Source organism: Schistocerca americana, chromosome 3, assembly GCF_021461395.2.
Source record: "Schistocerca americana isolate TAMUIC-IGC-003095 chromosome 3, iqSchAmer2.1, whole genome shotgun sequence".
Lineage (NCBI taxonomy): Eukaryota > Metazoa > Arthropoda > Insecta > Orthoptera > Acrididae > Schistocerca > Schistocerca americana.
In genome coordinates this window covers 695,698,779-695,725,246 of record NC_060121.1, presented here as the reverse complement: position 1 = coordinate 695,725,246, position 26,468 = coordinate 695,698,779, and the positions used below count along the sequence as shown (strand labels likewise).

Sequence of the window (26,468 nt, the reverse complement as noted above, 5' to 3'; positions counted from 1 at the left end):
TGGTAAAATAACGTCGAAAAAGTAGTTAAGTTTACCATTGGAAATTTTTATTCTACTCACAAAACATTGTTTATAAATTGCACTATTGATAAAAGGAAATACTTTAACACAGGATGATGAAAAACCAACGCGTTCAACAAAAATGTGAACGAATATTCCCTGAATGAGTTTCCAAGTTCTACAATGCATTGAAGGATGACCTACGCCATATCACATCTATAATTTAGGTTTAAATTAAGTTTCACAAAAGAGAAAACTATCAAAATGGTCTACAGTGACCCTCAATTATCTTAAATTACTTATTTAACTTGTCGTAAATTACAGTGGCTGATGTGGCTTCTCAATAATTATATAACAGAAAAATCATCGCGTTTCAGATTTTAACTTCACGTAGCAAATGTGAATACCATGAGCTTTAATTGACGATCGACACTAGTATTACGAAAAACGGGGGTGTAACAGATGAGACTTCTGCAGTCCTGAGTGAAGCTTTATGCGCTGTTATGCGGCATCGCGTGCGTTCATTACCTTGTCGGTGTTCGTCAGGGGGCGGCGGACGGCGCAGCTCCACTCCTCGCCGTCTCGGAAGCAACTCTCTCCTAACTTCTCCTTACTACAATTTACCGAAGTTGGTTTTAGAAAAGCTATCTGGCTGTGTTTTCAACTGACCAATCAGGGTCTCAATGTTAACCTTAAGCTCCGCCTACAAAAATTCTGTCTATCCGGTGAAAAACGTTATACTTTTCGTGGTGGGGCAATGTTTTTAACGTTTGCAACGTAACAGAGATGCGAAAAAGTCTCACGCTAAAACTTGCAGCTGGTGTGGCCCTTTTAGTGTTATCGTAAGATCTATACTGTTCTTCTGGAGAGCTCTATCTTTTAACATGGGCTGGGGGGTGGTCCCTTATCTTAGGGTCTTCTAGCTTAATACGGTTCTGCTCTCAGCTTCTGTTCTCGTTTCTTCCCTTGGAACTACGTCTGTTTCACAGTGGGAAGGTATGACACGCATTTAGGCGTTCTTGTGTTAGTCTATGGTATTCCATTTGCTCACTCATTGATCGTATTACTTTGATTAATTTAATGTCAGGATTTATTCTGGGCTATGTGAAATACTGCCGGATTTACTTATCATGTCAGGGTTTTCATGGAAGGTGTTGGATTTGCCTGACACCTTACAAGAGTCGCGACTGGCCGAGGTTGTAGGCGGATGGGAAGGGTTATATTTCGGAAACTACGAAAACCTGGGACGCAGATGAGAGGAACGAGGAACTGTCACCTTGGATATCACGCACGCTGGGTTATTTCCGCGGAGTTTTACTCAGAAGCCGCTACGGTCGCAGGTTCGAATCCTGCCTCGGGCATGGATGTGTGTGTTGTCCTTAGGTTAGTTAGGTTTAATTAGTTCTCTAAGTTCTAGGTGACTGATGATCTCAGAAGTTAAGTCGCATAGTGCTCAGAGCCATGAGCCATTTGAACATTTTTTTTTATTTTTTATTTATTTTTTTTTAACTCAGAAGCGTACCATTGTATGAGTATAGGTATGAGTATAAGTATAACTTTCCGCGCTGGACGACAAAAGTCTAAAATATGGTTGGTCGGCGTTCAGAAGAATCTGTAGAGAGGGATAATATTCCGTGGTTTCGGGAATATGATTCGTTTGCGGAATTACGATAGTGGGGAGCCGAGCCTACACGAGCGCCATGGATATAGAAACCGCCCTTTGTTTTAAATCGTACAAAAATGATAATTTTATTGTGTATTTTAATTTTGATGTGCATTCTGCCAACCAATTTTATGTGACGCAGCATGTGAAGGTAGCTGTGTGTGGACTAGTTACTCCTGTAACCGAAATTGCAGGTACGTTCTTGTACGTTTGATGTCGATCGGATAGGATGAAAAAGTTTGCATTTGTGAAATAGTAAATTAGTATCATTATCGTTTCAGATCTGAAGATGGTTCTAGAGGAACCGAAACCGGTCATGTGAATAAACATTTTTGCAATCAAGGCGGACTATAAGTAACATTGTTAAAACATTGTTGAACATCTGAGAGATCTTTACCAATCGTCCATATACAAGAATAGACTGTAATCTAACCACTTATTTCGAAATATAAAGCACTAACGATATTACAACCTTCTTCTCAATGCCCATTTTGTTTTAAATGCACGTTTTTTGTCCGCATCATAATCATGTAGTAAAAGGACAGTGGCGCTCGCGCTCTTAGCTCAGTTGTCAGCACGTCTGACGGTCAGGCAACGGGTCCAGGTTCGATTCCCGGCCGCGTTGGAGATTTTCTCCGCTCGGGAACTGGGTGTTGTGTTGCCCTCATCGTCACCGACACACAAGTAGCCCAATGTGGCGTCAACTGAAAAGACTTGCAGCTCGACAGCCGAACTCCCTGCCATCAATGCCATACGATCACTGCATTTCATTTTTCAACGAACATAGGAATAAGAATTCTTAATGTTAGTTTGTTTCCAGTTGAGAAATTTAACAGAAGGATCTGTTGGTTGTAGAACGCTGTCCTGTCGAAGTGGTACGCTGTCAGATCCCCAAGTAAAGTATTCATCAATTTGAAGATTGTTTGGAATACTGCAGTGCTTTATTAGGGTTGGTTCCGATGGAGATGGTATGCTGCTACCTTCTTCCGACCTTTGAAACTGACTTACCTAGCCAATTGTAGGAAGACCTACACTTTAATGTGGATTCTGAACCATGGCGCCGCTCGGCATTCTTCACATCGACAAACACATCCAAAGTTGAAAGAAGTGGTATGTGACAGTTAAGAATCCGAGGATTGATTGGGGATCGAACCCAGGATCTTAGGATTTGTATCCTGACTCTTTGCTAATGAGCCACCGAGCCACACCAAACCCTATTTTCTATTGATCCTGACATTTCTTACATTTATTACTACTCCATCTCCATTGAGCGCTACGGCTGGAACGCAGGGAAAACTTCGCCGAGTCGAATGACGGAAATAGCTTCTTTGTGAGCCTGGCTGAAGCTGCACACGGGACGTGCTTACATCCAAGGCCTCTGTCACTCCGTGGTCGCGTAAACTGTTTACTCGTCCTTGCGCCGAAAGTGTTCTTGTAACTTCATCCCTCTGAAACTTGATTATGTGGTGCGTTTTAGGTGAGAACGGATTCGAAACAAATTAAAAGTACTGTATAGCAAACAGGACAGAAGACACTGCAGTTTCTAATTTCCTAAAGAGGACAGAACCAACAACAAGTTTTTCCCACACACCGTACACCTCTAGTGGGATGGAAAATATTCTGCTCAAGCGTGCCGTCCGCTGCGGCCGAGCGGTTCTAGGCAGTTCAGTCCGGAACCGCGCTGCTGCTACGGCTCTGCCTCGGGCATGGATGTGTGTTAGTTAGGTTTAACTAGTTAGGTTTAAGTAGTTTTAAGTCTAGGGGATTGATGACCTCAGATGTTCAAGTCCCATAGTGCTTAGAGCCATTTGAACCATTTGCTCAAGTATGAGAAATTATCTGCAAAACTACCATCCACCATTTTGAGTTTGATCAAGAGACAGAAGGTGCTGTGCGGTGAACTGCTACAGTTACTCATAAAAAACGAGTCCTGGAATGTACAGTCTGCTGCCTCTCCCATTCGCTGTATTTCAGATGTGCTCGAATCATCAAAACCAGGTATACACTAACTGAACGCAGATCACAGAGGAATATTCCGTCTTGAAACAGCATTCTAAGATGTATTCTCACAGCTGTATCGAAGGAAGTATCGTTTTTCATTTTCTTCCTTATCAGAGTGTAGCTTTCTTTTCATCCATTCGAATGATCTGGAAATGAAAATACAGAATAATAACATTTGTTACGGTCTTCGGTACAATAATTTGCCACAAGCTGGTAGCGCAGCATAGCTGCTTTCCGACAGCCGAAGGGCGAGCTGTTGGCGAGACGCATTGTACAGACACTGCCCCAAATGAAGACCCCAATCCGGATGGCACTCCAAATAATGGACTCCCCTGATCCTCTGTTCAAGGACCTGTTTCTTGTTTACTCTTAAGTCGGCTGTTTCACAAGTGCTTATCTGTGCAGCAAAAAAAAGGAAAAATAGAATATTTGTTGCCTCGTTACTTTTGGTCTTTGAAACGAGTACATTCTACCAAGAGGGATGTTCTACATTTTATAGACGCTGCATTCATCTCAGAGGAAGTATCCCCCCCTAGAGGCTGCCACGTCTTGGTTCCACGTCACAAAAACTGTACCGCGCGCTAAGAAATGTTTCTCCAACATCATCAGCTGTAAAATCGACCAATAGGATAACACTCCTTCTTCTGAAATGTTAACTGAATTTAACAGTATTTGCGAATAAAGCCGTTTGGATCACTTGATATATTTTCATTTATTACGAAGTTTCGTCCACTCCCGTCATCCTGTCAACACTTAGAACTCGTAAAACAAAGTTCAGTGTCAGTTTCAATGGAACTTACGGGCAGTCTCATTATCTACACACTAGCGCTTTGGGAATCCAGGGACTGATCACGTAGCTACGTCACGAGCTCACTGTCGACTCGACATGGAAGTGTAACCAGCCTCCTTGCTGTACTCGGGAGCATCAGCATTCAGTGAGTCATTTAATGCCGTTATCTTAGTACCAGAGACCAAAATTCGGAAAAAGTGGCACCAAGTCAACAAGGCTTTTAGTGTAAGTTTTTTAACACTCCTAGGCGTCCTGAAGAAACAGTGCTACATCTATTTTACAAAGAGAAGAGCTGCTCGTTGAGCAAGACATCGTATGCATAGCGATATGGTCCATTGAGCTGTAAATTGAACCGTCCCTGACGCCAATACACGAGGTCCGATGTCGTGCTCCGTTGATAACCGGGGTCCGTGGCCTGTAAGCTCGGCTTGAAGCGCAGGAGCGCCTGGGTAAAGATTATCGGATGGCACATAAACTCGCAACGGATTTATTCTTCTGCTGTATGTAGGTGGATACTGACAAGGGAACCTATTACAGAGATAAATACAGCATCCTCATACTGGGTGGTTAACTCTTGTTCGTTATTATGGAGCTAAACACACACGTTTCGTGACGCCATTTCGGGTGGACCATCGGAAATAACACAACATATTTCATAATAGTTATTTATCGGCACAACCTATCCTGCAACACCATTACAAGCTTTTCACACTGTTTGTGATACCCTGTATATTAAATGAATTTTCCGTCGGTTCTTGTCAGAACACGACAAAATATTAAAAAGTTGACACTTTCTTAAGATTCTCCAAAATATATTATTTATTTGGTCACGAGCCGTGTTTCGGCTTCTTAGGTCATCGTCAGATGACAACTGAATGTCGCAAACACAGCTAAAGTGATCTGCGACTTATACTGTTACTACTTATACGGAAAATACGAAATGCATTAAAAAATGATGACATATAAAGTGTTCACAAAGGAAAGTATTACACTTCTATGTTGCGCAGAAATACTGAGTTAGTTGGTGAGGGTTAGTTTCATTTCTACAATTAATCGCAGCGATGTGGAACGAGTCCTTTCACATTCACAATGGCACTTAGTTATATTTATCTAAAATGAAGTTTACTTTGAGGGTATCGTTACGTTTAACAATTGATGGAAACTAAAATAAAACTGAATTTAGCATTGTAATCTACTGTTCGTATAGGTGAAACTTAATTTAAAAGCCGGCCGGAGTGGCCGAGCGGCTCTAGGCGCTACAGTCTGGAACTGCGCGACCGCTACGGTCGCAGGTTCGAACCCTGCCTCGGGCGTGGATGTGTGTGTTGTCCTTAGGTTAGTTATGTTTAAGTAGGTCTAAGTTCTAGGGGACTGCTGACCTCAGAAGTTAAGTTCCATAGTGCTCAGAGCCATTTGAGCCATTTAATTTAAAAGAGAGAAAAGGAAACTGAGTTCAGCTATTTAAAATTAAGTTATATCTCTGTCTTGTATAACGAATCACTGTGTTCGTAATGTGAGCGATCGGATTATTTTGAATTTCTAGCATAATTTATACCTTTGAAGCTACACACATACATGTTCGATTTCCGTTCGTCTCATGTTTTGTAAAAACAACGAAATGTGTTAAGTCTAGATCGCCATCCTGAAAGGGTCCTCCATATTTTGTCTCTAATTTGATTTTAATAATAAATCTTAACATTAACTATGTTCTCATTTGCTGACACAGTGGTCAATTCCCTCCAATAATATCATCTGAAGTTCGTGCTTATATCTTCCAGCTAATTAAGCTGTTGGAAAGTGGACGGTTTGGTGACGTGATAAACGCACGCGCCATCAACACACTATCGAATGTACATTTTCGTCATTCACAAGTCGAAACCTACAGACTAATTTTCTTTTTACGGGGTAAAACTATCATTATTATTGTCAAGCAAATTATTTCTTGCATTTCAGTTTTATATGCACATGTCCTTACGTCGCCAAACTTCTCCGTTCTCCAACTACGACTGTGCGCCTCACTTTCGCCAGAATATGAAATTTGAGCTAATAGTTTCCATTCGACACTGAAATAAGTTCATTTTAATCATAAACCTAGAAAGTCTAGAGTTTCACGCTATTCTTGTGTCCTGTTTTGTAGTCAATGCAAAGTGTCCCACCTCTCGATCAATTAATACTCAAAATTTTCTCCTTACTCATCTTATTTTCTACATTACACCAGATATAATATTCTACGAAAATAGAACATGCGTAAAACTACACCACTTCTGTACGTTGGCTAACAATAACCAGACAGTATTTACAAAAACTGGTGCACCACCGTGTATGAAGGCAAAATTTCATAGCCTCGCAAAAACATTAAAAGTCTCGCGACTACAGAACCGCGTTTTATAATAAGAATAGCTTATCAAAATGTTTATTCCACTGTAAAATCAAACTGTAACCGCTGCCATAGAATGGTGTGTATAAAGCCACTTGCGGTGTGGAAAACTATACATCGATCAGCCAAAACATTATGACCACTCCCCACCGCGACGTTGCATGACGCCTGGTGGCGTTGCGAGCACGTGACGCGGTAAGAAAAATGTGTAAGTGGCGCAGAGACGGACGGCGGATCACGCTAGCGAAGATATCGGCTGCAGATGAGGAAATCCATTGAGGTAACCGACTTTGACAAAGGGCAGATTAATATTATTATGCATAGGCTGGGAAAGTGTATTTTAAAAACGGCTACTGTCGTGAGCATCTAAGGAAAGAGGTAGACGGACAGTGAAACCACCACTAAACGCTAAATAGTTGGACGTCCAAGACTCTTCACAAAACGTCGGGTTCGGAGGCTTGCCTGCTCTGTAAAGTAGGATAGATGGTGATCTGTGGCATCTCTACCGAAAGAGTACCGTGACGGTACAGGCACAAGTGTTTCGGAACGCACCGTTCATCGTACATTGTTGGAGATGGAGCTCCGCAGCACACTACCCCTACGTGTTCACATACTCACCTAGAGACGTCATCAGGTACGATGGGACCATCGGGATTCGACTGTCGATCAACGGAAACGCGCCGGTCTTCGGGTGACTCACATTTTTGCTACTCTAGATCGATGGTCGTCTCCACAAACACCGTCATCGAGGCGAACGGCGGCAAGAAACGTGCAGTGCACCACGGACGTGGCGGACCAGTATTATGCTATGGGAGACATTCTCTTGCGTGGGACCTGTGGTAGTAACCAAAGACACGCTGACAGGTGCGAACCACGTCCAGCCCTTCTACATTTCCATCTACGTAGGTACTCCGCAAGCCACCATACGGTGCTTGGCGGAGAGTACCCTGTACCACTGCTTGTCATTTCCTTTCCCGTTCCACTCGTAAACTGAGCAAGGGGAAAACGGCTATCTACATGCCACCGTATATGCCCTAATTTCTCGTATCTTGTCTTCGTGGTCCTTACGGGCAATGTATGTTGGCGGCAACAGAATCGTACTGCAGTCAGCTTCAAATGACAGTTCTTAAAATTTTCTCAATAATGTTTCTCAGAAAGAACGTCGCCTCCCCTCCAGTGATTCCCATTTGTGTTCCCGAAAAAACTTCGTAACACTTGTGTGTTGTTCGAATCTACCGTAACAACTCTAGCAGCCGCGTCTGAATTGCTTCGACGTCAATTCCTCCTTTACCGGTGAACCGCTCTTTCCTAAAATTCTCCCAATGAATCGACGTCGACCATTCGCCTTCCCTACCTCAGTTCCCACATGCTCGTTCCATTTCATATCGCCTTGCAACGTTACGCCCAGATATTTAAACGACTTGACTGTGTCAAGCACGACACTCGTAATACTATCCGAACATCGCAGGTTTATTCTTCCTACTCATCTGCATTAACTTACACTTTCCACATTTAGAGCTAGTTGCCATCCATCACACCAACTACATATTTTGTGTAAGTCGTCTTGTACTTTCCTACAATCACTCAACTTCGATGCCATACCGTACACTACAGCGTCAGTAGCAAATAACCGCAGCGCTGAGTGGCCGCACGCTTTGAGACACCATGTCACAGACTGCGCGGCACCTCCCGCCGGAGATTCATTTACCATATGGCGGCAACCTAAAATACTTAGTGAGTTTGTGACCAAATAAATATTATTTTACAGAAATCAGGAAAGTACTTCCTATTTAATGTTACTACACAATAATTAAACGGCTTCAGTTGAACGAGGGTGTACAATAAAAAAAATCGGCAGAGTATTTTAAAAGAAGAAAAAAATGTCCCCGCGTTCTACTGCAGTGATTTAGGAAATCTATGGAAAACCTAAATCTGAATAACCGGAGGGAGATTTGAACTCTGATTCACTCACAAGGAAACCAACAGACCTGTTAATCACGAATTTCGAGTAGTCTTAGGTATGTTGTAGACGGACCTGTACTGAATACGTGGCTAGCGGCTTTTCATGCGACGGCTCCTAAAATAAAATTTATGTTGAAGTTGTAGGCGTTTCCCCTACACGTGTAACGTTAGTCCCGTTTCACCCAGCGTAGTAAAGCGGCTGAGGTGCGCGACTGCCGCACTCGCAGGAATCCTGCCGATGTACATTTTTTTCACTTTCATTGTAAAGAATATCAAGCAAAATTATTCAAAAATAGTCATTTTCTCCGTAGCAATTTCCTTAACAAACTGATCATTACAGCAAACTTTCTTCAAATGCGTATCCCGCTTGTAATTCGTAGTTTAAGTTCCAAATATTTGGACAAAGTCCTCTTCCTGAGTTTCCTAGTAGTGACCTCGCCTCATGTTGTCCCCTCTCCCTCATGGACCGATACAGAATTCCCAGGCCCTGTAAACCGGCAGATGGCATTTTTTGCGAGCATCAGTAGTTCGCAAAATGTCTGCAGTGCAGTGTGTCAAAAGAACACAGTGAAACGAAAGAAGTAAGTGTTTCCATAGAAGGTCAGCCGAAAGAAGATCCATGAGAAGTAGAGTAATGAGCAATCCAACGGCGAACGCACTAACGTCATCAGATACAACGAAAGATTGCTTCACGATTTGAACCTTCTTACAGATACACCTCCGAGCACGACTGCCGCTAGTCCACTTGCAACAGGAGCTGCTATACCCAGCGCAATACAAGACCTATTGGCCGAAAGACGAATCGTCATTGTGGATGATTTGATAGACATAATTTCTCCTGTAACAAACGGAAGACACATTAGAAAAAAGTTTGCTGTAATGATTGATTTATTAACGAAATTATTGAGGTTCAAATGGTTATACACTACTGGCCATTAAAATTGCTACACCAAGAAGAAATGCATATGATAAACGGGTATTCATTCGACAAATATATTATACTAGAACTGACATGTGATTACATTTTCACGCAATTTGGATGCATAGATCCTGAGAAATCAGTACCCAGAACAACCACCTCTGGCCGTAATAACGGCCTTGATACGCCTAGGCATTGAGTCAAACAGCTTGGATAGCGTGTACTGGTACAGCTGCCCATGCAGCTTCAACACGAAACCACAGTTCATCAAGAGTAGTGACTGGCGTATAGTTACAAGCCAGTTGCTCAGCCACGATTGACCAGACGTTTTCAATTGGTGAGAGATCTGGAGAATGTGCTAGTCAGGGCAACAGTCGAACATTTTCTGTATCCAGAAAGGCCCGTACAGGACCTGCAATATGCGGTCGTGCATTATCCTGCTGAAATTTAGGGTTTCGCAGGGATCGAACGAAGGGTAGAGCCACGGGCCGTAACTCATCTGAAATGTAACGTCCACTGTTCAAAGTGCCGTCAATGCGAACAGGAGGTGACCGAGACGTGTAACCAATGGCACCCCATAACATCACGCCGGGTGATACGCCAGTAGGGCAATGACGAGTACACGCTTCCAATGTGCGTTCACCGCGATGTCGCCAAACACGGATGCGACCAGCTGTAAACAGAACCTGGATTCATCCGAAAAAATGACGTTTTGCCATCCGTGCACCCAGGTTCGTCGTTGAGTACACCATCGCAGGCGCTCCTGTCGGTGATGCTGCGTCAAGGGTAACTGCAGCCATGGTCTCCGAGCTGATAGCCCATGCTGCTGCAAACGTTGTCGAACTGTTCGTGCAGATGGTTGTTGTCTTGTAAACGTCCGCATCTGTTGACTCAGGGATCGAGACGTGGCTGCACGATCTGTTATAGCCATGCGGATACTATGCGTGTCATCTGGACTGCTAGTGATACAAGGCCGTTGGGATCCAGCACGGCGTTCCGTATTACCCTCCTGAACCCACCGATTCCATATTCTGCTAACAGTCATTGGATCTCGACCAATGCGAGCAGCAATGTCGCGATACGATAAACCGCAATCGCGATAGGCTACAATCCGACCTTTATCAAAGTCGGAAACGTGATGGTACGCATTTCTTCTCCTTACACAAGGCATCACAACAACGTTTCACCAGGCAACGCCGGTCAACTGCTGTTTGTGTATGAGAAATCGGTAGGAAACTTTCCTCATGTCAGCACGTTATAGGTGTCGCCACCGGCGCCAAACTTGTGTGAATGCTCTGAAAAGCTAATCATTTGCATATCAGAGCATCTTCTTCCTGTCGGTTTAATTTCGCGTGTGTAGCACGTCATCTTCGTGGTGTAGCAATTTTAATGTCCAGTAGTGTACTTGAATAATTTTGCATGTCGTACATTACTGATGATTTTCTGTACTGTGGGAAAGAAAAAAAATGCACCGGCAGGATTTGATCCTGCGCCACAAGTGACGTAGCCGTGAATCTTAGACAATGCACTACGTTCGCTGGCTGGAAAACGGCTAACGTAACGTACTCTTGCAACTTCAACACTGATTTTCTCGGAAACTAGTGGCCGTCGCATGAAAAGGCGCTAGCCAGGTACTCCGGACTCGTGAAAATCCATGATTAACAATTCTGACGGTTCCCATGTCAAGTGTACGTTCGAGAGGTGCAATGGTTGGTTGGTTGGTTTGGGGAAGGAGACCAGACAGCGTGGTCATCGGTCTCATCGGAATAGGGAAGGATGGGGAAGGAAGTCGGCCGTGCCCTTTCAGAGGAACCATCCCGGCATTTGCCTGGAGTGATTTAGAGAAATCACGGAAAACCTAAATCAGGATGGCCGGACGCGGGAAGAGGTTCAATGCATTTAACTTCTACATTATACTGCTCGTTACTTTGTTAACTTGTAAATACTTCTAGGTAGAAGTAGAATATATCGCAGTACTCAGCTGTAAATACCGTTTCCAGCCACGTTTCAGACGTGCAGCACTGGAGCACTGCAGCTCACTAACGCAGTACGGGCGGAATTAATGTTCTGCGAGATAGCGGCGCTACTGAGAGTACGGCACGAGCTATATGGGTGACAGAGTGCGGAGTTGGGGAGAATAGTGCCTGAAGGATGCTATAGTAGGACGGTAATGACACCCCTAGCGGGTCCTAATTAAAGGGGGCGCCGTATGGCATGGAACGAGGACGCGAGCACATCCGCTCTGGACGCGTCGCCACGACCGCGGCTCCACCGACACACGACCCGCCCGCACCTGCGTAGCAGTCACGGACAACTGCGGATCCTTGACTTGAAATGAGATGTGACCGCATCAGTAGCAGAACTGTGCGGACGGCAGCGCACTGTGTCAAAATACGAGAAGTTGTAACATCAGACCAAAAGTGAAACTCCGACCAGAAAAAACAATACGGTAGCCCGGCCTTTTTTTATTTTATTTACTTTTTTAAAGTCATCAGACTTGTTTGATACAGTCCACCACGAATTCTTCTCCCGTGCCAACTTTTCATCTCAGTAGCAGCTGCAACTTACGTCCTCAACTATTTGCTGGGTATAGTCCAGTGCCTCTCCTCTATAGTTTTCACTTTCTACAGCTCCGTTTAGTTCCACAGAAGTTATTCCCGGATGTCTTAACACATGTCCTACCATCCCGTTCCGCCTTCGTATTAGTGTTTTCTATATATTCCTTCCCTCGCAAATTCTTCGGAGAATCTCATCATTCCTTACCTTACCAATCCCCCTAATTTCCAACATTCTTCTGTAGCATCACATCTCAAATGCTCCTCTTCTGTTCTGGTTTTCCTACAGTATGCATCTCATTACCAAACAACGCTATGCTCCAAATACAATCTCAGAAATTTCTTTTTCAAATAAATTCCTATATTTGACACTAGTAGACTTCTTTTGATCAGGAATGATCTTTTTGCCAGTGCTAGTCTGCGCTTTATGTCTTCCTTGCTTCGTCCATCACGGGTTATTTCCTTCTGCAGCTCCGTTTAGTTCCACGGAAGTTATTCCCGGATGTCTTAGCACATGTCCTACCATCCTGTTCCGCCTTCGTATTAGTGTTTTCCATATATTCCTTTCCTCGCAAATTCTTCGGAGAATCTCATCATTCCTTACCTTACCAATCCCCCTAATTTCCAACATTCTTCTGTAGCATCACATCTCAAATGCTGCTCTTCTGTTCTGGTTTTCCTACAGTCTGCATCTCATTACCAAACAACGCTATGCTCCAAATACAATCTCAGAAATATCTTTTTCAAATAAAATCCTATATTTGACACTAGTAGACTTCTTTTGACCAGGAATGATCTTTTTGCCAGTGCTAGTCTGCGCTTTATGTCTTCCTTGCTTCGTTCATCACGGGTTATTTTGCTGCCCAGGTAGCAGAATTCCTTAACTTCATCTACTTCGTGATCACCAGCTATGATGTTAAGTTTGTCGTTGTTCTCATTTCTACTGCTTCTCATTACTTTCGTCTTTCTTCGATTTATTCTCAGTCCGTATTCTGTACTCATTAGACTGTTTATTTCATTCATCAGATCCTGTAGATCCTCTTCACTGAGGATAGTAATGGCATCAGCGAATCTTATCATTGATACACTTTCACACTGAATTTTAATTCCGCTCTTGAACGTTTCTTTTATTTCCATCGTTGCTTCTTCGATGTATAGATCAACAGTAAGGGCGAAAAACTACATTCCTTTCTTACACCCTTTTTAATCCACGCACTTCGTTCTTGGTCTTTTACTCTTATTCTTCCCTATCGGCTCGTGCACATGATGTATATTATACTTCTTTCCCTACAGCTTACTCCTATTGTTCTCATGATTTCAAACATCTTGCACCATCTGACATTCGATATTGTGGAACGCCTGAGCCTATGAACGTGTCTTGATTTTCCTTTAACCTTGCTTCCACTATCAACCGCAACATCAGAACTGCCTCACTGGTGCCTTTCCCTTTCTAAAGCCAAACTGATCGTCTGGCTATCGGCTAGTTCGTACACTACGTAATGATGTCAGCAACACTGAGTTAAGGGAATTTAACCTCGGTGCACACATGTGGAGCTTCACTCACCATTTTTTTTCTCCGTATATAGGCATATTCCTTCAGCTTATAGACCGATGATTTGCGAATATGGACATTCTAGTTCTTAGTATTAAAACCAGGGCGCAGCACCTTGCAAGGTACGATTCCCGTGTTTGTTTACAGCTACTCGTATGCAAAAAATGTTTACTTCTACATCGAAAAGGTGTGTAAATAATTATTGTGCCCAAATATTAGACTGAAATTCTGTGGTTTTTTCTGACGTTTTCTATTTGTTACATCTTCTCTGCACGCTGTGTGATTCGTTAGTGGATACAGGGCCGAGGAACAGATGCTATACATGGAGAGAGAATTGAGATATTAATTTATTCTACATCTCGTATCAAATAGTAAAAATAGTACATAACTTTGTTCCTGTATTAACAGCGTCAGTTGCTAACAGTATCTCTAATTGTTGAAACATATACAGTTACAAAAGATTTGTACGTCTGTCACTCTTCAATACAATGTATTCAGAAGATGTCTAGCCCTGACCACTATTAAAATCTGTAAATGTTATTCAACTGGCAAACACACAAAATGGGGGAAGTGCATGAATGTTAGAACTTAAGTAGACCCACCGCTGGAGCTCCGGAGAGGGGATGCTTGCATCTCATTGGCAGCGGTGTAACCGTTCCGTGGCAGTACTCTCGTGACGTAGTGGCGGGCTTAGGGAACGCTACGGCGGTGTGCGTATTTGAAAGTGCATCCGATCGGATAACGGTCGATACCGCACTATTCTTGATGTTGAAAATTCATTCAGATTGGTATAATTTTGTTCGTTACTATGAAATATCCCATTTACTTAAGGTCCTAGTACGTGGACTTCAGCTAATTTATATTTGGTCTTCGATAATGTAATACTGAAATCACTGATGTTTCTACACTCTACGGTAATACATCAAATATGAGCAACTAGAAGCTCGTTTTAATGACAACAATGTGGAATTATCTGACTAAGAAGATGACGAATTCACGTTTTTGACTGAGATTGCCCTGCTGAGCTTGATGAAACGAGTGTTAAACAATAAGAACGTTAAGATGTCGTGCCAGTAGGTAGGAAAAGAGGACGTCCTTGTACAATGAATTCCTCTCATGGCGAAGATGTAGATGCTGTAGAAAATGCGAATAAAAAGCCACGAAGGACTGTGTTACAACCAACAGCAGAAGTTAGGTTTTAAACTGTTAGCCAACTGCCAAAAATATGTTGAGGCAAGGAATGCTTCAAAATGCAGGAAACTTCGCTGCAGTTTCAAGGCGAAAGAAATGCAAGTCAAATGTGAAATGTATTTATGGATCGTGAAAAATTAATTGTTTTGAAGCTAATGATAAAACGAACCGCGAAGATTTATTTACTGGCAGTAGCAATTTATTGTATACCAGAAATTATTGTGTGACTGTCATGTTCTTGGATTTATGAAGCTGTTTTAGAGAATCTACAAAAATTTGTATTGGAAGTCATACGTTTCAAAAATATTAACATTAAGAATCCTATTTTCTGTGTGCTTTAGCATATACAGTTTACTGTTTCAGATAATATATCGATATTGCTGATTGGTTTTTTGATTGAATAAAGGAGAAAGAGAATACAAAGCAAAGACTAGTACGTTTTCAAGGTATGTCAGACTTGAGATCCACATATGTGGACCTACATTTACGCCTTAGCGAATCATCAAACATATTTCATTTGCATTTATAAAAATGTTCAAATGTGTGTGAGATCTTATGGGACTTAACTGCTAAGGTCATCAGTCCTTAACCTTACACACTACTTAACCCATATTATCCTAAGGACAAACACACACACCCATGCCCGAGGGAGGACTCGAACCTCCGCCGGGACCAGCCGCACAGTCCATGACTGCAGCGCCAAAGACCACTCGGATAATCCCGCGCGGCATTTGCATTTCTGTCATGGTTGTTTATTACTTTGTTGGAAAATATGAAAAGAAGAAATTGCTGTGAATTTCTTGTATCTCAGGAGTGAAGAGGTTGAACGGACAACATTACACGATCAATTACAGGACAAAACGAAATTATCAAAACAGTTTTGCAAACTGTGCAAAAGCATGGTATCCCTGAATACGAGATATTAAGACCAGTCTACAGAGTGCTTAATCCTCCATTTTTACTTCGTAATTAAGAGTAACACTTTTTCTCATTATGTTACTAGTGGTTTAAATGTACTTTATGCTCCCGAAATAGGATACAATTATTAAAAAGAAAATGGGCTACAACAAAGGAGAAGCAATTTATTTTACTTACCTAATTTTTCTTAAAAAGAAACAAGAATCTCATTTTCATGGATGACAGGCACCTGGATTTAGACAAAATATTAGAACTGTTTGCATTTACAAAGAAGTACGCTTTAATTTTTTTAAACAAAAAGAGGCGTAAAGGATTTCAGGAGAAGTAGGAGCTACTTCAAATTTTAAGGATGAAGAAACATATAACCTTCAAGGGAGACTTTACTGTATTATCACTTTTGTTTTTCAGTTTCACGAAATGAAACATTTTCCTGTATTGTCGCTACCGTTCAACGGGCTGTATGGGGACGAACATTGTCGCGTAGCAACAAACACCTGCAGCGAGTAGGCTTCGTCGTTTACTCCTAATTACAGTGATTTTTTTACCAGAGTTCTGCATGAATTACTGGTCACTGTTAACCCCCTTTCCATGACATGCTCCAAAATTACCTCCTTCGCATCCAAACAGAGACTTTTGCCACCGACGGTTGAGTGTGGAACTTTCTGGTTTTGGCGAGGAGAATGGTGATAGACACCCATGTTTCATCTTCTCAGACAGTTCTACAGAAATCCATTACCTTCGACCTCGAAACTACGCAAAATTTCCTCACGAGGTATCGACAAGCAGATTTCTCGGTTCAGCAGTCAACGGATATGGAGCCTATCTTGCGGACACTATGCTGAATCTCACCTGATGATGCATACTATTCTGTGCTGAACCTACACTAATATCCACGACAGGGATTATTTCTTTTACAGAAATTCGCCTGTGTTCTTTCGCAACCTCTTCCACTGCGGTAATGTTTTCGTTCGTCACTACGCGGTGTGCCTGGCTTGTCCGAGTACCGCCTACAGCAAAAATTTTAAAATCTCTTCACCAATCGTACTCTTGCTGCAGGAACATACACGAATCACCGTGCTGTGATTTCATCCTGCGTCGCATTTCCCCAGGTTTAACTGCTTCACTGCTCAAAAAACGTATCACAGATCGCTGTTCAACACGGTGCGACAATAGGCGGTCACTTTTGCTCTGTCCCAACGTCCTCTTGTGATGCAACAACAGGCTGCCAACTGATCGTCATTTGTCGGAACATGATCAAAATTCCTGCCAACTGCCAAATCGATAGTTCAGTTATAAGAATTTTATTGTACTTTTAATGTTTTCATTTCAAGCACCCTCGTAACACACACGGAGGCTGGGAGTGATCTGACGAATCAGAAAGACGCGTATCGTAGGGGGCTATTACACTTTCAGATATATTTGACAAAGAAATTTGTTCAAATATTGGACAAAGATCGTTGAAAAACATCTCTGATGTGATGCAAAAAGGTGGTATTACACTGTCGTCCAGTATTTCGTCAAAGTTTCAGAATGGTGGTAATTACCTTGTTACAATGTTCTGTAGTTGCCTCTACCACACCGAGCGGTCTAAGGCGCTGCAGTGCCGGCCGGAGTGGCCGTGCGGTTCTAGGCGCTACAGTCTGGAGCCGAGTGACCGCTACGGTCGCAGGTTCGAATCTTGCCTCGGGCATGGATGTATGTGATGTGCTTAGGTTAGTTAGGTTTAATTAGTTCTAAGTTCTAGGCGACTGATGACCTCAGTAGTTTAGTCGCATAGTGCTCAGAGCCATTTGAACCTAGGCGCTGCAGTCATGGACTGTGCGGCTGGTCCCGGCGGAGGTTCGAGTCCTCCCTCGGGCATGGGTGTGTGTGTTTGTCCTTAGGATAATTTAGGTTAAGTAGTGTGTAAGCTTAGGGACTGATGACCTTAGCAGTTAAGTCCCATAAGATTTCACACACATTTGTACATTTTTTTGCCTCTACCACAGTTGCACTGTGTTTACATTTGGAAGAGGAGCGGAATAAAACGAAAAGGAAATATACTTGGGTGAAATCGTGGGTTTCACTGAAAGATAATAAAAGCATACAACAAAATTTGTTACGGGAGCTACAAGCCGAGGACGTAAAGTCGTATGAAAATTACTTACGAATAGATAAGAGAAGGTTTCAGTATGTGCTTAGGAAAGTGGCTCCGCACATTATGAAGCAGGCCACTCCTTTGAGAAATGTTATATCCGCAAAGACCGATTTATCGTAACACTGCGATTTATTGCAACAGGAGAAGGCTACTCTAGTTCACAGTATAGCACACGAATACCGCAGTGTACAGTGACGAAAATAATACCATACACGTGTGAAGTTATTCATAAAGCTGTGAAAGAGGAATATCTGAAGGCAAATAACTATTTAGTACATACTACAGACATTAAAAAATATTTTTATTTCAACAAAAGTTGTAGATTTTCTCCTTTACATCCACGGTGGTACATCCTGGCCATACATTACGGCTAATGGCCTCCGCAATTTATTTATACTCTCGCTTCCTTGTATTCGGGATATCGCAAGTTATACAGTGCTTCATCTGTACCGTACATTTCTATCAATTCCGTTGTATACGCGACGCGCCATATAAATTTTGAAGCCTTGTTCATAAACATTAAATGTCAGACACCTGCAGCGAATTAGCGCTCCTAGAGGTTACATTACTCAGTAAACAGAAGAAGAACGATTTCTTAGGCAAATCTAACGAAAGGCGCGAGAAGTGATCAAATAAACTGGACGAAAGGCGACATTTGATGAAAGTTCCCTATTACACTACGTCCAATATACTGGACAAATCAACTATGTCCAATAAATTTGATATTGTAATATCGGTCTTAGAAATTACTGTGTTTATTGCATTTGGATACACTCAGCTGACAAGGAGAAATCACAAAGTTTCAGGAGGCCTCGACGTGAGTGCTGGTGAAAGCACGGACTATATCTAGCGCTGCTCCTCCTGCCACACATTAGCAGGCCACGCCCGTATGACCACTTCTATTGTCGATATAAATATGCCACATAGATCTACAGTGTCAGTCACAGGAGGGCCACATGCCACATCGATCGATAACCTTTTGCTTGGGCGCTCGTCACCTATGGCCTGACTACCCTCGTGATTTGCTTTAAGCGATGACTCCTCGCGTGTATTAGGCCGCCTTGCGACAGCGTTTACATGTTCTCAGAGCTGTCCGTAATTCAGTCATCATTCTTAGTATGAGTTCATTTGAGACAAACGATTTCTGTATGGCAGTCACACACCGTTACCACTTCACGTTTGACGACTATGTTCGTGGTGTACGCTCCTTTGCAAGATTCTCGAAGTTACGGTTGAACAGCCTAACGTTTGCAACTCTATGCTTCTTTGACTTTGAAAGTACCTACTAAAAGTATGGGAACAAAGACAGCAATATTCAGAAACAATTACGTCCTTATTATCTTTCTGTCTAGTCGAGGAGCTTTTCATCTGACTCTGACTTTTGTGATGTATTGGTGGAATAGAACCAAAAAATTTTCGTAGTGCATCTCAAACGATACCCAGTATGCACGGAAAAGTTCATTTTGGTTCTTGTTGCAAGAAAATATTGTCTAATGTAATTTTATGTTTCCAATCGACAGAGCAACGTTAGGCTACACTGGTGTGATACAAAGTTCAAGAACAATCATTGGCTATTCCAGAGAAAGACGAAGTATAAGCAGTGGTTCGAAAAGTCACATTACGGCTGTCACCGTGACTTGTCAGTAGCAACGCAATGCTTACCAACGGTTTTGTTTGAGCTGTTTCCAGCTACTTGCAGCGAAATATTGAAAGTGTATTCGGAAAGACTAGAGAAAAAACACTTGGCGAGACACGAGGAACGTCTTCTGTTTTCATGAAACACCATGCGATGTGGCACGCACATTTAGTATCTTGTTGCACATTTCGCTCTTATTCCTGAGTCTGCCAACGCAACGCAGAATATTCCAAATGTTGATAAGGCTAAATTAACTACACTACATATGTGTTTATTGCTGTAGAGGGACCCATTAATATATCAGAGCAGAACGTAACTGTAATGCGTCGATCCTTTGCTACTGTTCCGGATTTATGACTTTGAATATCTTTACGCCATAAATAACATTTTCAAACTTACTGCTTCAAAATGCTGAAGGGTTGTGCGAAACAACTGAACAAATATCACGTTGTTGCAAATATCCATGGTTTCTAGGATTCGTCGCGCAGTTTCCAGCAGTAGCACGAACACCATTAAAGCCTGAAACTTTTGAATATGTCTACATCGCTACAAATATTACAAGGCGACCAGTTTCGTCCGCTATATGCGGTCACCTTGCAGCCACACAATCGTTACTCAACCAATTACTTGCGAATGTCTAATGACGACTTTCTATACTTGCTATGGCCAATAGTCATTATACAACGGTGATGAGTTGCTGCGGCAGCGGTTGTGAGGCCTGAAAATGACTGTATATAGTGAGTGAAACCAGTCGCTTTGACATACTGGTGGCAACCCAGGCATATTAAAAAGTTATATGCATTGTGCTGGGATCCAGTGCTTCAAGAACAAATGATTTCTAAATTCATAGTTCCCCATTATGTCCACTACTGCAACAGAATTGTGCAGGTGCAGAAAGCTGACAAAACAGTGGGAAAAGAAAGGACGACTAGAGTTTGTATAGTCGACGACGAGGTCATTAGAGACATAGGACAAACTCAGACAGGAGAGGAATCTCTCCAGCGTTCACCTAAGTCTACTTTGTGTTACCTAAGTCTGGATAACCGGAGAGGTATCTAAACTTCGTTTTTCTCTTGTGCAGGTCGACTTCCTTCCTCATTCAGTTTCCATGATCTGTCGTAACAGCGTAGCGTGACTGAAAACGAATAATAGCATTTTCCGGGGACGCTATTCTGGTTGGTGGGAGTGCCGACAACATTTAGCCGCTAGGGAAGTGTGTGTGGATGGGTGCAGTTATTGTGTATAATCAAGTTTTGTGTGGAGTTAATGTTATAATGTATTTGTAAAAGTTTTTACTTCATTCCTTAAATACGTTATTCATCGATATAAAAGCATTTGGAGATACTAAGTCTTTCTTATACACTATAGACGTATTTCACCTATTTTCCAATTTGATAAAAATTATTAACTGGGCAAAGGAGGGTAACCGACTAATAAGCTCCATATATTAGGTATGCATGTCTACGAAGCGCTAAACTCTACTTCTTCCAGTGAGGTATCCTTCCTCATCTCTATCTATTTCTGGTATCTTCTTATCGTCTCATTTCCTAATCACGGCCTGTTATTTCTCGCGCTTCCTACGAACAGTCAATTTCTCTATATTTGATTCCTTCTGTACTGCTGCCATAAATCCCGTTAGATGTCACCACTCATACCCGATAAGGCGGTAGTGAGAAAATTTAAGATGTTAATTAAAGTTAACAAGACGAACATATATCGAATTCTGTTCACGGTATTTATTAGTATATGAATCATCATCATCACCGTTATTATTATCATCATCATTATTAGTAGTAGTAGTAGTAGTAGCAGTAGTTGTAGTTGTAATAGTAGCAGTTACTGTTCACGTGCTACGTATCTTGTAATGTTCACTCAACAAAGATGTCCAGTTAGATGTAACAGACGGCCTTTAAGCCCTATTTTTGATAGGTGAAATACATAGACACAACGTGAAATCGTCGGGAGAAAAAGTAATTCTGGAGTATTCGAAGGGAGTGTTTAAGAGCTCTTACACAAGAACGTTCCCAGAGTCTGAGCTAGAGAAAGGAAGAGAAGAAGAGGTAGAGCAACTCATATTGGTTTCTCCATCTACATACATACTCAAAGCCACCTTTCGGCGCAAGGAGGAAGGTCCCCTGTACCACTCGCAAATAGAGTGCGGAAAAACAACTAGGTTTATGCCTCCGTGCGGGTCCTAATTTCTCTTATCTTCTTGGTCCTTACGCGAAATGTACCATGGCGACTGTAGATTCGCTGTGCAGTCAACTTCAAATACCGGTTCTCTAAATTTTTCTGAATAGCGTTTCGTGAAAAGAATCTGTTGATCGAATCTACTGTAACAAATCTAGCAACCCGCCTCTGAGTTGCTTCGACGTTTTCCTTTAAACCGACCTGGTGGAGATCCTGAACACTCGGAACACTCGATCAGTAGTCAAGAATGGGTCGCACTTATGTTCTATAAGTGCTCCCCTTTGTAGGTGAACCATAATTTCCTAAAATTCCCCCGATAAACCTAAGTCGACCTTTCGTCTTCCCTACTACCGTCCTCACAACCTCGTTCCATTTCATATTACTTTGCAACGTTACGTCTAGATATTTAATTGCCGTGACTGTGTGAAGCAGAACACTAGTAATCCTGTATTCGAACGTGGCAGGATAGTTTTTTCCTAATCATTTGCATTAACTTACATGTTTTCTACATTTAGAACAAGCTGCGTCTCACCATAGCAACCAGAAATTTTGTCTAAGGCATCCTGTGTCCTCCTGCGGTCACTCAACGACACTCCGCACATCATAGCGTCATCTGCCAACAGCCACAGGTTGCTGCTCTACCTGTCCGTCAGATCATTTATGTTCCACACCATATGGCAACCTACAGTGTGACCCAAAATGAAACTGCACTAACTCATGGAGTGATGTAGGTAGAGAAGTGAAAATGACGCGCATGCCTGAAACGACATGGGGTTTTACTGAGAGAAAAAAGCGAATGGAAAAACCGGACAACATGTGGCATGTACGTCAGTCAGTGGCGCTGCATGAGGATCGTGTATATAACGAGCTGTAGTGAGAGAGGGAATGAGATCCTCAGACCTCAGTATGTGTGATCATTGACTATGGTGTTACCTGAGGTCGCAACTCAACCGCGATCGTCCGACCTCATTAGGAATGCTAACAGACAACATCACACGGCAATTTCTTACCATACCTACTGACATGCTGTACAGTGCTCTTCACTTTATTTTTCCCTCAACTTCAGATATTGTTGATGAATTACGGCCTACATGTTTAGTATTTGATAAAAAAATTATCGTCTTTGCTAAAAATCAATTGTGATAGTAATTGTTGCTTTTGAATCATATGAAGCATCGTCTGTTGGTTATTTTGTGCACTTTTCTGGTTTCGATAAAACGCCATGTCATTTCAAGCATCTGTGTTAATTTTTACCCTTCTCCGGACATATTCTATGAAATATTGAATTTTAAATGTTAATGGACTTTTGAATCGCCCTGCAGTTTTGATACTTCGAGACAAATTGCACTGAGTACATTTTCTACTAGTCAGTAATTTACAAAGACTTTCTTTTTGAGGCACGTGGAAAGGGGGGGGGGGGGGGATGATGAGTGTGTAGGTGTCCTCCTGTGCCCCTCGCAGGGTATACTCTCGCCATTATCATTCGTGATACACAGGGAGATTCAGTGTTCCTGCCGCTGACTTTTACGCAGACCCTCAAGGTTACAGTTGGCCTTCATAAATCATACGCAAGGTTTTCATATTCTCTCCCTCGCTACGCGCAAACTATCAGTCCTACAGTGACAGGAGCAAGTGCCACGAACAGTCTACTGGAAATCCAGACTGTTGGATAAGTGTGGGGTGGATGTGCGTTTGAAGGTCACGTTTGTATTTTTTTCTTGAATACCACGAAAACCGTGGCCTCCAGCGAAACCATATCCCTGTACAAAATTTAGCTACATTATATTGCCTACAAGAATGTCCCGTTCATTGTTTCTGTACGACTAACAGTTTGCGTATAGCGAGCGAGAGAATATGAAAATCTCGTACGTGCTTTACGAAGGCCAGTTATAACACCGCGGGTTGCATAAAATGACAGCGGTAGGGGCAGCTGAATCACCTTGTATACAGATGGTTTTAAGGTTATCATCGGTAACTTTAGGAGGATATTCGTGGATGATGCTTTTAGTATCGGACAGTGATTCGAACTTTATGCCCAGCCTGACCGTCAATATGGAGGGAAATCAGAGATACACCACGAGCACAGCATGGTCCTGTGGAGGGCGCCGCCACTGTCACATGGGTCCACTGACTTGTTTATCATAAAAATAAAAAAACTTATAATAAATGTGATTGATCTTAGCTGTGTTTACGTTTCTTGATTCGGAATGCGCCCTGGACTGTTTTTTCGCGCTAGGCTCTGTACTGTAGGTCTGACTCCCCGTTCACTGGACCATAGGAAAGTCCTGTTTCTTCCACCAGTGTCAGAGTTACCACCTGTGCGAGTGATCGCTGAGCAGAGTAGAAAATTGCTGATCTGTAAGAAAGTATACCGACAAACTTAGAGGGATGATAAAGGGGCTTCTGAGGAACAGCTTTAGGATAAGAGCGCACGTCCGGAAATCTCATCCAACGACTTTACGGAGCATGAAAGTTATAAGGACAGGCATAATGAATGCTGTCAGATCAGTTACCAAATATTCCGCTTAACGCTCCGTCAGTGTAGAAAGCCACGTATGATGGCCTATTGGAATGCTTTAATCCCTGTATCTCAACGATCTCCTCTGCAGTAGCCGGCCGGAGTGGCCGAGCGGTTCTAGGCGCTTCAGTCTGGAACCGCGCTACCGCTACGGTCGCAGGTTCGAGTCCTGCCTCGGGCATGGATGTGTGTGATGTCCTTAGGTTAGTTAGGTTTAAGTAGCTCTAAGTTCTAGGGGACTGATGACCTCAGAAGTTAAATCCCATAGTGCTCAGAGCTATTTGAACCATTTTTTGAATCCTCTGCAGTAGCGTTGTATAATATTTCTAAATATGAGTTAATACCCAGAATTTTTTCCTCAAAACATCCTCTACTACCAGTCGAATATTTAGAGGCATATTTTTGTTATACCCTGTGTAGGAGAGTCGCAACGTCAGAAGATTGTAGTGAACGCAGCAAGACATGCAGTGGGTCGACGATTGAGGCAGGATACAATCGCCCTCCTTGTTAAGAAGCTAAAAGGTCTGCAGTTTCTGTGATTCATTTGTTTATTGTTTGGCAAATTAATGCGGGAAAGAAATTACAGTGGCTATGTGTAATAGCGAGACAATACTATTTCACGTAGCTTGAAGCAGTGGCAACACATTACCATGGACGCCGCCGCTATTCTAACGAAGTGATGCACGACAGTGAATATTTACTTTCTAAAACTGCCATCGGACTTCGTTTAAAGTTAAGTGAAGACGGGTTCTGCATTCATTGTGCGATATGCACTAAAAGCGGCGATAACGACCGACAGTTTCATCACTTCGTTAGTAGCGAAGTAGTCTCGTCACACTGAAACAAACTAGACAGAACACGTAAATCTTGTAACAGGATCAATTTCTAAAGGTACTATGAAATGACATTAACACGTTTTTCAAGCAACTCAATAGTTATTTAAGAAATAATATACATTTTCGCACTCTGATATCATGGAGACGCCAGTAAAGTGATCTGAAACATAAGCCTTACCGAAGAAGTCGCCTTCCTCTTCTCGAGAAGGAAGCAAGTTACATTTGTTTTGTTTTAAACAGACGCGTGGAGTAATGTTCCCTGCGATCGTAATTCACAGAACCGTTTTACATTAACTGTGCACTGCCGGGGTGTACAGTTCCGTGAGTCTCTTTTATGGGGTAGTACAAAAATCTTGCTGTTGACCTTTATCGTAAATACAAGTTATGCATTATCTGCAAAATTGGTCGATTAAACTACTGGTAATAAATTCCTGCAAACTGAAGTAACAGTCATTTAATGTAGCCGTAACTGTCTAGAGCGGGGTTAAATGGCCGCAAAGAAAGCAAACGCCAGACTGAGCGTCACTGGAAGATTGCCAATTAATGTCAACTTAACCCGTGGAAGAGGTACACACAAAACCCTGATTAGATTGAATCTCGAGTACTGCTCGTCAGTCAAGAACCCATACCAGTTAAGTTTAATTGCGAATATCTAAATAGAAGCGGCGCGTTTTGTCATGGGTCCATTTAGTAAGAGCAAGAAAGCTAAAGATGTGCTCATCAAACTCTAGTCGAAGACATCGCTAGAAGGCTTTCTATACAGAGAGCCTTACAGTTAAAATTTCGAGACAGTAAGATCGAAGAAAAGTCAGACACCATATTTATTCCTCCCTGTTCTCACAAAATGGTCATTACCGGAAAATTTGAGGCATGCAGAAGGTTGCCGACATTCTCTCTTCACGGTTCAGCTTGTGCGGTTGGAATAGGAAAGGGTCTTTCTGACTCGTGGTGGTACCAGAAGTGTCCTCCGCACACACTGAAAGGCGGCTGCGGAGTTGTTGTTGTTAACAGACACGGAAGAACTTATATTTTACCTTTTTTGTTTCAGGTGGAGCCAAAAGAGATGTCTGTATGATGGACGAATTTCGAAGAAAACCAAGAGGCGACTGCTCGTGTACAACACGGAGGTAGGTTTATTCCTGCACGAATGAGACTAGAATAGAAACTACGAGGATTGGAACTTTAATAGTGTAACTATGTATTTACAGCTCGTACAAAGTAGA

At 42.4% G+C, this 26,468-nt stretch overlaps 1 protein-coding gene across 1 annotated transcript in view; it reads left to right on the top strand.

Moving 5' to 3' along the window:
* The window catches only part of LOC124605736 (neurexin-4-like), a 567,593-nt gene that overhangs the window by 167,168 nt on the left and 373,957 nt on the right, over nt 1-26,468 (top strand). Inside the window, exon 2 of the mRNA XM_047137616.1 lies at nt 26,294-26,372. Within this exon, the coding sequence (XP_046993572.1) occupies nt 26,317-26,372 (56 nt within the window). The 5' untranslated portion in view covers nt 26,294-26,316. The remainder of the gene's footprint in view (nt 1-26,293; nt 26,373-26,468) is intronic.